The sequence below is a fragment of the Halyomorpha halys genome, unplaced genomic scaffold, assembly GCF_000696795.3.
Source record: "Halyomorpha halys isolate HHAL.00 unplaced genomic scaffold, Hhal_1.1 Scaffold381.1, whole genome shotgun sequence".
Taxonomy (NCBI): Eukaryota; Metazoa; Arthropoda; class Insecta; order Hemiptera; family Pentatomidae; genus Halyomorpha; species Halyomorpha halys.
Window position 1 is genome coordinate 359,650 of NW_027112092.1, and position 11,668 is coordinate 371,317.

At 39.7% G+C, this 11,668-nt stretch overlaps 1 protein-coding gene across 1 annotated transcript; it reads left to right on the forward strand.

Moving 5' to 3' along the window:
- Window positions 1-6,863: 6,863 nt before the first annotated feature.
- On the forward strand, window positions 6,864-7,241 carry LOC106681991 (uncharacterized). The gene has a single exon (XM_014422608.1). The coding sequence runs from the start codon at window positions 6,864-6,866 to the stop codon at window positions 7,239-7,241; it is 378 nt and encodes a 125-aa protein (XP_014278094.1).
- Window positions 7,242-11,668: the final 4,427 nt, after the last annotated feature.

The window sequence follows — 11,668 nt, forward strand, 5'->3', positions numbered from 1 at the left end:
GTCACCCATGTTCTTTCTCTCTTGGCGTCCATTCTCGCACCCTCATTGTCCCTTTTCTTGTTCCACGGTGATCGAGGCAACCAACCATTTTTTTTTACCTGGTTTATATAGTGTATCCATGTTATATTTGGCTAGGAACACCTTCCAACCTGTATTTCTGGCTGACGCTTCCTTCAGTTTTTCCACCCACTAGAGTGGTTTGTGTTTAGTATGTAACTTGAACCTTCTACTGAACACATATGGTCAAAAGTGATCGACAGCCCACACTATTTCAAGGAGTACTCGCTCCATTGTGCTATATCTAATTTCCGTCTTCATAAGGACCTGCTGGCATATGCCCCTGGGCACTCTCTCCTTTCGCCCTCCTGATACAACATCGCTTCTAGCGCATACTCACTGGCATCTATTGTTATAGTGGATTGCCGAGTGAAATTCAGAAAAGCAAGTACCGGCTCTTGCAGCAACCTCTCCATGCACTGTCTGATATTCTACCTGAGATCTTGTGCTATTGCCGTCCTAATTTCCGCTTCAGAGCATTGGCATGATGATTTACGGTAGAGGTGGAAACTGATTTGTAACTGGCGGAACTGCTACCGGTGGGTTTTCTGAGAAAGATTCAGAATTGGGTCCCGGAATATACCTTTGTTCACCAAAGAAATATGCCTCTAACGCCTATGATATTGCAGGTATAGAGAGCAGAAGTTATACTGTACCACTCTTCTACTTTTTCCCATGCGAATCCTGTTCTTGACTTATGCAAGGCCAAAACATTACCGGCCATTACATCCTCTCCCGGCAAAGTACCACGGCAGTCCGTCGACGCACCGCATCTGAAAAAGAATTTCGAATAGGGCAAACCCCGTGACAGTGTGTATGGAGTGGTTGTATACTGCGTCTGCCCGTTCCATGGCGTCATCAGGTTCCAGTCCCCTTTCTAGCTGGTACGCTCGTCACTCAGAGTGCATTGGAGTCGCTCTATCCCTCGGCGGCTTTTTGGATGTTGAGGTGCCAAACCACTTCCAATATTCTCATTTCCTCTCTGATGCTTGTATTGTCAAATTCTCTCTCACTGTCCATGTCCGAAGAGCTCGTAAAACCTCCTCCACTGATCTGTCCTGTACATGCCATAGTCACCTTACTGAATTCATCGATGACTATGACTCACATATAGCCTTTCCAGGTGAAAGAATTCACCTGTAAGTCGCTTAGCGGTGTGTTCGCGGTAGAGGTCTCTTCTTGAGCTACACGGGGTTGGTGCTGATCATACTTCGTACTGAAGCACACCTCGCATTTCCCAAGAATCTCCTTGATTGTGCGTTTTCTACCCCACCTGAAATATTTACGCCGCAATTCTTGTAAAGTCTCGTTCAGCCCATGATGATTAGTTTTTCCTTAGTGATACGCCAACACTTCCTTTTGATGTTATGGATATCGCGGGGGGCCTACCATCAACGTGCATCGAATAAACGATCGATCTATGCCAATTTTTTCCATTCTCCAAAGCAGTTATTTCTTTTCCTATACTGTCGCGTTTCCAACACGAAACGCGTTGTTCCAGTTTGAGCATGCGCATAAGGGTAGGGTGCTCAAACTGAAACAGTTTTAGGCGCGAAATCTCTCCTTTTGTAACAGGTCCTATATTTTGTAACCGTTATTTTCGTTGTGTGAATGTGGTGTTTAATATATTATTCATATCATAAAATACCTTTGTATTGTGATGGCTCAATATTAGTGTTAAGAAATTTCATTTTTTAATCTTTCAATTTTAATTGAATATTTTTTTGTTAGCACCAAGATAAGTTAGTATCAAGATAGCAGAAGTTTCCCTGAAGTAACGGTCATTGGCCATTTGACTTGGCTGAATTTGGCTGAATCAGCTTGATATTATCTTCTATTCGTAAACAAACAGAAAATAAAGATGAATCTAGTAATTCAATGATTCAGTGGATACATGATCATCAGGCCACAATTTATGCTATGGTAACTAGTTCTGGTATGACAGAGGAACTGAAGGATGGTATAGATAGATTGTTTAATATATGGAAATCTAAATGTTTTGGTCTTGGAGGGACGCAGAGGTTTCTTGCCCATAAACATATAGACACAAAAATAATATAGATCCTCAGAGATAATAGATAAAAAAGAAGAAAAAACCCAAAGTTAGCATTGAAACCAAACAAAGAAGAGTTATATGCAATAATTAAAGCAGCTGTCATGGATGAATAACCATCACCATCTACTTAGATATAGGTGCCTACGTAGATTAACATTGTTTCTATTTTTAAAAGCCATATTATTTGTTTAAATTAACTATGTATTTTTATTGTTGATTACTCTGTATCATTAACTTTTTACAAGGAGAAGCATTCAATGATCAACAACCTTAATGTAAAGCTGAACGTAAAGAGGATTAGGGAGCATGCCCTGATTTCTTGGAACAAAGGTGCCTTGGATTAACATTGTTTCTATTTTTAAAGCTATGTTATTGTATGTTAACAAATTTAAGTAAATTAATTTTATATTTTTATTTTAGGTTACTCTCTATTATTGGAAGTTTACAAGAAGTTCATCAGGAGTTGCAGTCAGAGTGAAGAGATGAACAGTAGGAAGTTAAACTTATTTTATTTTTGCCAACAATTTAGCCTGAATTGCAGGACAACTATTGCTAACAGAATTGATTGTTGTACATTCACAAGAATCACATGATATACTACTCGGTCATGATATTTTTAAAAAACTAAAATTTGGTGGAAATAGAGAACCACTTACAATTTGTTCGGCCTCAGTAGCTAGAGTAGAGTCTCCATGATTATTCTCCAATCTCGCTTCAAATTGCAAACCTGTGGCTACAAAGTTAAGAGTTTATTCTGATTCTGATCAAAGATTCATCAAACAGGAAATAGAACAACTACTTTCTGATGACATTATTGAGGAAAGCAACTCTCCTTGGCGAGCCCAGGTTTTTTGTTGTTCATAATGAAAATCATAAGAAGAGGCTTATTATAGATTATTCTCAAACCATCAACAAGTTCACATTATTAGACGCCTACCCTCTATCCAACATGGATGAGTTAGTAAGAAACGTTTTTAGTACAATAGATCTGAAAAGTGTCTACCACTGGTTCCCATTGCAGAAGATGAGAGTACACTGAATTTGAAGCTCGAGGAAGATTGTATCAGTTCTAAAGATCCCATATGGTGTTACCAATGGTGTTGCATGTTTTCAACGCGTGATTGACAAAATTATTTCTGATGAAGGTCTAACAGGAGTTTTCTCCTATTTGGATGACCTCACTGTTTGTGGTAATGATAAAGCTGAACACGACAATAATCTTCAATGTTTCATGTTAGCAGTAAGAAAATATGGTCTAGAATTAAATCTTGAGAATAGTAAATCTCCAATGCCCTATATAAATCTTCTTGGCTATGCCATATCAAAAAACCTCTGCCTAACGATGCTTCTAACTAGAAACGTGCCCTCGGACTTTTCGCTCATTACTCAAAATGGGTTCCCTGTTTTTATGAGAAAATTAGTCGCTTCACGGGATCTGTCACTTTTCCTTTGGGTCTTCAAGCCGCTCAAGATTTTGCCAGGTTAAAAAAAAGAAATTGCCAATTCACTGGTTACTAATATATCTGGTAGCTCACCCCTAGTTGTTGAAAGTGATCCAGCCGATGTTGCTATTGCAGCTATACTAAGTCAGGAAGGGAGACCAGTTGCATTTATTCCCGTACATTGTCAAAATCTGAGAGGTCTCAATCTGCCATAGAGAAAGAGGCTGCAGCCATTGTGGAATCACTAAAGAAGTGGAAAGTATACCTTATCCGAAAACATTTTCATTTCGTTACAGATAAAATGGCTCTTTCTTTTATTTTTATAAGAAGCAATAACAGTAAAATAAAAAATGATAAAATTTTGAGATGGCGTTTAGAATTATCCCCGTTCCAGTTTGATATTGTTCATCACCCAGGGAAAGAAAACCATAAGGCAGACACTCTCTCAAGAATTTGCTGTGCAACATCACCAAACAAACTATTTGAGCTTCACAAGTCATTATGTCCCAGGCATAACCACAATGTACCTCTGGATTAAAATAAAAAACTTGCCGTACTCACTAGAGAATGTCAAGAATGTTACATCTGCCTGTCCTACATGTGCTGAAGTCAAGTCAAGGTTCCTGAAAAATCAAGGGACCCTTCTTAAAGCAACAGCATCATTCGAACGTTTGAGTGTTGACTTTAAGGGTCCTCTACCCCCCTAAAATTAGGAATCACTATATGTTGACGGGTTTCCACACTAGGATGAGTTGTTTTTCTTTCTTCAGATACAGCACCAGAACTTTCATCGCTATGCATCTCCTGATTACAGTTCTAGTTGCCGATTAAGAGTTCCACCTCTTCAACCATATCCTCATATTTGCTATTTCGTACATTTCTTTTAACTAGGATTGTTGCATTTGGTATCAACCATGGTGAGATGGAATTTCCGTTTGCAGTCTGACGCGGGTAGTTAAAGAATCTTTCATGAGGTGTGCAGTTAGTAGCAGTGCACAGTAATGAACGCAAAAAATTGAGTGCTTGAGAAAGCACTTTTTCTCTCAATCATCTGATTTAAGACCAAGAGATTTTACTGCCAACATTATAGTTTTCCAAATTAGTTGCTGTGTTACCCCGATTTCTCCCTCCCCTTCATATTGTCCACGGATGCTTCCGGAGTAGCTGTGGGAGCAGTGCTCGCGCAGAAGGTAAATGGACGTGAAGACCTGTACAACAACAACATAAATAAATAAATATGGTTTTGTTTATTTATGTTGTTCTTTGCTGACCGCACCCCCCGACAAACTTCTTCAAGCATTAATCTACGGTCAACTATCTACACCTCATTAATAATTTATTTCAAATGATGGAAGTGATTAACCTCAAAAAATTTTAAAAGAAAATATTAACGTTAACGATTCTTTTTTTTTTTTTAATTTTAAGTTATAGCCACTTGCAGGACCGTTCACTGAAACTGAGACATTACACGTAATCATCAAATGTATACAGCGAGCGTTAAGTGAAAGATACGAGTGGATGGGAGATAATTTGGTTACCGTCAACGGTAGAACGTCAAAAAGCAAGATATATAAAGCTAAGAAATGAGCTTTAAAAAAAACAAAAGAAGTTTTATGTTATCATTTTTTTCCGCACCAATTTTTTTGTTTAAAATGGAAATGTTCTGTATGTATATGCATACTCCGGTAGATCTTTCCTCTTCCCTATGGAATTCTATTCCCTCCTTTATTCATAGTTCTAATACCCTTCTAATCTTAAATCCCATATCTTCGACTACTTTCTGTCCACCCAATTCCGAAAGAATAACAATTGAAAGTTTCCAAAAAGCTTTATCTTTTTTCTGTATTTTATGTCCTAGATTTTCATTTATTATTTTTTAGTTTCATTGTATTTGATTTTTTTAATTTACTATCAGAAGTCATCTTATGTTTTATGATATGTCAAGTGGTTTTATTTTATTTGATTTATCATTATTTTATATATCCTGTTAATTATTGTTGCTTATTTGCATCTTTTTAAATTCATTGTATTATTTTATATTATGATATTTTGTAAATTATTCTAAAGGGATCAATCCCAGAATAAATAAGAATATTATTATATAATATAATGCAATTATTTCAGTCTTGGTAGTTTTCATCCTACGGCATCTGTAGATTTGAGAGGTTATTATAATGCATATGCACGTGTTGGCCAAGCCATGGCGAACTCAGACATCCACGAGCATGTGGATTAGAGATGCGACATCGATAAAAAAACATCGATGTTCAATACTAAAACATCGATGTTTTTCAACATCTATGTTTTTTTAACCATTTCAGTAACATACACATGCTCCGGCCAGTCAAGTGTGACTCAAGTGCTTTTTCAATCAACCAATAGGTCATGGACTCCAAAAAAACATCAATGTTTTAAAATATCGTTGCTTACAATACATTACCCAAAAAACATCGATGTTTTTGAACAACTATTTCAGAAACATAAGGTCTGTTCCAACGATCACGCATTCTACGGCCTGTCAGAAGTGGGTTTTCAAACTAAGAATCCGACATCGACTACAAAATACATCGATGTTTTTAAAATATCGTTGCTTACAATACATCGATGTTTTTGAACAACTATTTCAGAAACATAAGGTCTGTTCCAACGATCACGTATTCTACGGCCTATTACAAGAGGTTTTTGAAACTAAGAATCCGACATCGACAACAAAAAACATCGATGTTTTAAAATATTGTTACTTACAAAACATTACCCAAAATACATCGATGTTTGAAAATATCGTTGGTTACAATACATTACCCAAAAAACATCGATGTTTTTAAAATATCGTTGCTTACAATACATTATCCAAAATACGTCGATGTTTTTGAACATCCATTTGAGTAACATAAGGTCTGCTCCAACAATCACGCATTCTACGGCCTGTCAAAAGTGGTTTTTGTATCAAAGAATAGGACATCGACTACAAAAAACATCGATGATTTAAAATATCGTTGGTTATAATACATTACCTAAAAAACATCGATGTTTTTTCGATAATGTATTGTAAGTAGAGATGCGACATCGATGTTTTTCAATATCTATGTTTTTTTTAACCATTTCAGTAAAATAAAGACTACCCAGCTACATTTCAGCGCTTCATGGATAGATTGTTGAGCGGACTTCTGGGTACTGAGTGTTTGGTTTACCTTGACGATATTATTATATTTGGTGAAACCTCCGAAGAACACAACCAACGCTTAAGGAAAGCTTTGAAAAAGCTATAGGCGGCAAATCTGGAGATTAACCTTAAGAAATGCGAATTTATGCAGTCAGAATTGGTCTATCTCGGTCATTTAATATCCAGAGACGGAGTGAAGCCTGATCCTCTGAAGGTGAAGGCCATCCAGGGGTATCCTAAACCCCAGAATGTTAAAGAAATTAGAGCATTCTTAGGCCTGTCTGGGTATTATAGGAGGTTCATTCCTAATTATGCTGAAAGGTCTAGGCCTTTGACCGAGTTAACGAAATCTACTGCAGCGTTCGAGTGGACACCGGAAAGAACTTCAGCATTTGAAGACCTCTGTACCTGCCTAAAAAGAAGCCCTGTGCTGTGTTACCCCGATTTCTCGCTCCCCTTCATATTGTCCACGGATGCTTCCGGAGTAGCTGTGGGAGCAGTGCTCGCGCAGAAGGTAAATTGACGTGAAAGACCTGTAGCTTATGCATCCCGTCAGCTTAACAGCCCAGAAAAGGAACTATTCAGCAACGGAACGAGAGTTACTAGCAGTAGTGTGGGCTGTGTCACAGTTTAGGTGTTATCTTTATGGTCGACGATTTACGGTAATAACCGATCATGCACCATTGCGATGGACTCTCGGACTCAAGGAGCCGAGTTCCCGGCTGATGCGCTGGCAGATCAAGTTAGCCAAGTACGATTTCGAAGTTCAATATAAACCTAGTAGGAACCATAGTAATGCAGAAGCGCTTAGCAGGACACTGCGACAAGGACGACGGAAGAGGTCGCAAAAGTGTTTGTCGAAAATGTGGTTCTTAGGCATGGAGGTCTTGAGATGCTCTTGACGGACCGCGGAGCCAATTTTACCTCAGACCTGTTGAAAACAACTTGCCAAATGGTCGGAACAAAGAAAATACAGACCACTGCTTATCGTCCTTCTTCGAACGGCAGAGTGGAACGTTTTCACTGGACCCTCATGGAATATGTATCTCACTACGTGAATAGTAAAGGAAACAATTGGGATCTCTACATATCGACAGCTTTGGCGGCATACAGGAGTTCCATTCACAGAGGGACAGGATACACACCTAACTTCCTTACCTATGGAAGGGAACTAACTTTACCCTTTGAGTGTGATTTACAGCCAAGAGCTAACATCGGTCACCATGACTTCCTGGAAGAGTTAACTACGCGACTTAACGAGGCGTATCTGTTCGCCCTCCGCACTAGCCGAAGATTGGAAGAGCAGAACGCCAGAAGAATCAACCAAGGAAGGAGGCTCCGAGAATTGAAGGCTGGTGATCTAGTCTACATTAAAAATATCACCCCGTTAGGGAAATGCCGAAAATTCGCGATTCCATGGAATGGGCCCTTTCGAGTCATTGAGAGGTTAAGCCCTGTTAACTACAAAATTGAAAGAGCGCCAGGAAAGTACGATGTGATGCATATCGATAGGCTCAAGTTTTGCCCGCTAAATGTTAGCTGCGATAATGTTGACAGCTCGACGGAAACGGAAGGGGATTTTGAGTTCGATGACGGACCAGAGGACGAGTGGAGTGATAGTGAGGAGTCCTACTTGTGCTTCCCAGCGGGAGAACGAGTCCAGCGAAGCCCAACCGTGAACTATAGGCGTTCTACACTACCCCAGAGATGTGTATCAACCGACCGAGAAGAACATCCTACCAGAGAGGACGAAGACCCTGGTAGCGAGCCCCATACTCCGAAGGAAGAGTGTTCTGTATTCGCGGAGCAACAGAACCGGGCATTGCAAGAGACGGTGGATGAAGACGCACCTAGGGAAGTGAGCACTAAACAAGTGGATGTCGCAGTTCTACGGGAGCTGGTTCCTGTGAGGACTAGAAGTGGTCGGAATATACAGGCTCCACAGAGGTATTCTCCTGCATAGAAAAAAAAGGATACCCAATTTGGGCACCCTTTTTGAAAGGGGGAAGTATTGTGAGATGACAACACTGGTAAGCGAGAGCAGGGAGGTTTTTTTTTTTTTTTTTTTTGGGACAGTGATAATAATAGTGAGAGTGCGTATATTTATCCTAGTTTGCTGAAAGTTATATTAGTTGTGATTTTGACTTCTGAGTTGAGAGGGACTCTTTCTTTTATTATTGAGATTATTCTCTAACCTATAATGTAAGTGTTTAAGCTAATATAATAAAGAGATCTATGGTATTGTTTATTCTTCATCTCTCTTATTTTCTCCATTTAAAAAAAAAAGACTATAGCCCCTACAGATCACGCCTCTTGAACATGGTGCTGATGGAATCCTGGGGATGGACGTGCTTAGTAGGATAGCGGCGAGCATCGAACGGGAACGGGACAGTTCAGGCTATCCAGTGCTCTGTGCATACATTGTATGACCAAAGGAAGGAGGCCCAGAAACGTGCCATCGCGCTGATTAAAGAAACTATTATCGTGCCGCCAAGCAGTGGGCGACTCATTCCTGCTAGAATCAAAGGAGAGGTCGAGGGAATGGAAGTCCTTCTTGAGCCCGTAAACCTGCCAGGAGGAGTTGCCTCTTCAACTCCTTCCGACCGTCCTGTTGCTCCCAAAAAGGTCATCAACTCATCTTGTCACCTGTGTTTGCCATTATCTCTTGATTACATAAAGGCTGAAAACGGAATCGCTTTCTCCCTTAACATTTATCTCAATTTTTTTTCTAAATCACTACATGTAAGAAAATGTTAACCAACCTGTGATTGATCATATGGTAACCTTCAAAATCTGAGTAATTAATGTTAATTTCTAAATTATAATGTATGTTGTTTTGACTGAACCTTTCTCAAATTCTAGGCAATGAAGGATTAGATCCAAGTCTTGATTTTAAGTGTTCCATATTAGAAGGGGGTTTAGAGCGAAAGTGAATCTGGCAAGTTGTTTTCAACAGGTCTGAGGTAAAGTTGGGACCGCGGTCTGTCAAGAGCATCTCAGGAACTCCATGCCTAAGAACCACATTTTCGACAAAAAATTTTGCGACCTCTTCCGTCGTCCTTGTCGCAGTGTCCTGCTAAGCGCTTCTGCATTACTATGGTTCCTACTAGGTTTATATTGAACTTCGAAATCGTACTTGGCTAACTTGATCTGCCAGCGCATCAGCCGGGAACTCGGCTCCTTGAGTCCGAGAGTCCATCGCAATGGTGCATGATCGGTTATTACCGTAAATCGTCGACCATAAAGATAACACCTAAACTGTGACACAGCCCACACTACTGCTAGTAACTCTCGTTCCGTTGCTGAATAGTTCCTTTTCTGGCTGTTAAGCTGACGGGATGCATAAGCTACAGGTCTTTCACGTCCATTTACCTTCTGCGCGAGCACTGCTCCCACAGCTACTCCGGAAGCATCCGTGGACAATATGAAGGGGAGCGAGAAATCGGGGTAACACAGCACAGGGCTTCTTTTTAGGCAGGTACAGAGGTCTTCAAATGCTGAAGTTCTTTCCGGTGTCCACTCGAACGCTGCAGTAGATTTCGTCAACTCGGTCAAAGGCCTAGACCTTTCAGCATAATTAGGAATGAACCTCCTATAATACCCAGACAGGCCTAAGAATGCTCTAATTTCTTTAACATTATGGGGTTGATGATACCCCTCTATGGCCTTCACCTTCAGAGGAGCAGCCTTCTTCCTAACGAGGATTATCGGGGCTGACCATGGGCTAGTAGAAGGCAAAATCACCCCTTTCTCGAGAAGCTCCTCGATCTGCTCTTTCACAATCGGCCGGAGGCTATGCGGGGTACGGTACGGTCTAACTGCAATAGGACGAGCATCGCCGGTGTCTATATTATGATGGACAAAGTCGGTACCGACTAATTCTCCTTTATCCCCCGGAGCTAACCCCTTCCAATACTCAATTAAAATATCCATGATTTCTGTCCGGTCCGTCTCGCTCAAATGCATAAGTTTATCTTTAACGAGGGTATACCAGTTCTCACTTATACCCTGCCTAATTAACCTGATGCAAGCCTTGTTCTCCTCTATGTGGATTTCTTCCACCTCACTCACAATGGTACCTCGGGGTAACCTCACCTCGCTTTGGGACGAATTAATTAATTTCACCATCACATTTCGTTTTTTAAGAGCCACCACTACTCTGGCAACTCCTCCTGGCAGGTTGACGGGCTCAAGAAGGACTTCCATTCCCTCGACCTCCCCTTTGATTCTAGCAGGAATGATCAGCCCACTGCTTGGCGGCACGATAATAGTTTCTTTAATCAGTGCGATGGCACGTTTCTGGCCCTCCTTCCTTTCATCATTACGCACAGAGCAGTGGGCAGCCTGAACTGTCTCGTTTCCAACATAGATGCTCGCCGCTATCCTACTAAGCACGTCCATCCCTACTAACTACCAAGACTGAAATAATTGCATTATATTATATAATAATAATTATCTTATTTATTCTGGGATTGATCCCTTTAGAATAATTTACAAAATATCATAATATAAAATAATATAATGAATTTAAAAAGATGCAAATAAGCAATAATAATTAACAGGATATATAAAATAATGATAAATCAAATAAAATAAAACCACTTGACATATCATAAGACGACTTCTGATAGTAAATTTAAAAAATCAAATACAATGAAACTAAAAAATAATAAATGAAAAATCTAGGACATAAAATACAGAAAAAAGATAAAGCTTTTTGGAAACTTTCAATTGTTATTCTTTCGGAATTGGGTGGACAGAAGGTAGTCGAAGATATGGGATTTAAGATTAGAAGGGTATTAGAACTAGGAATAAAGGAGGGAATAGAATTCCATAGGGAAGAGGAAAGATCTACCGAAGTATGTATATACATACAGTACATTTCCATTTTAAACAAAAAAATTGGTGCGGAAAAAAATGATAACATAAAACTTCTTTTTTTTTTTTTTT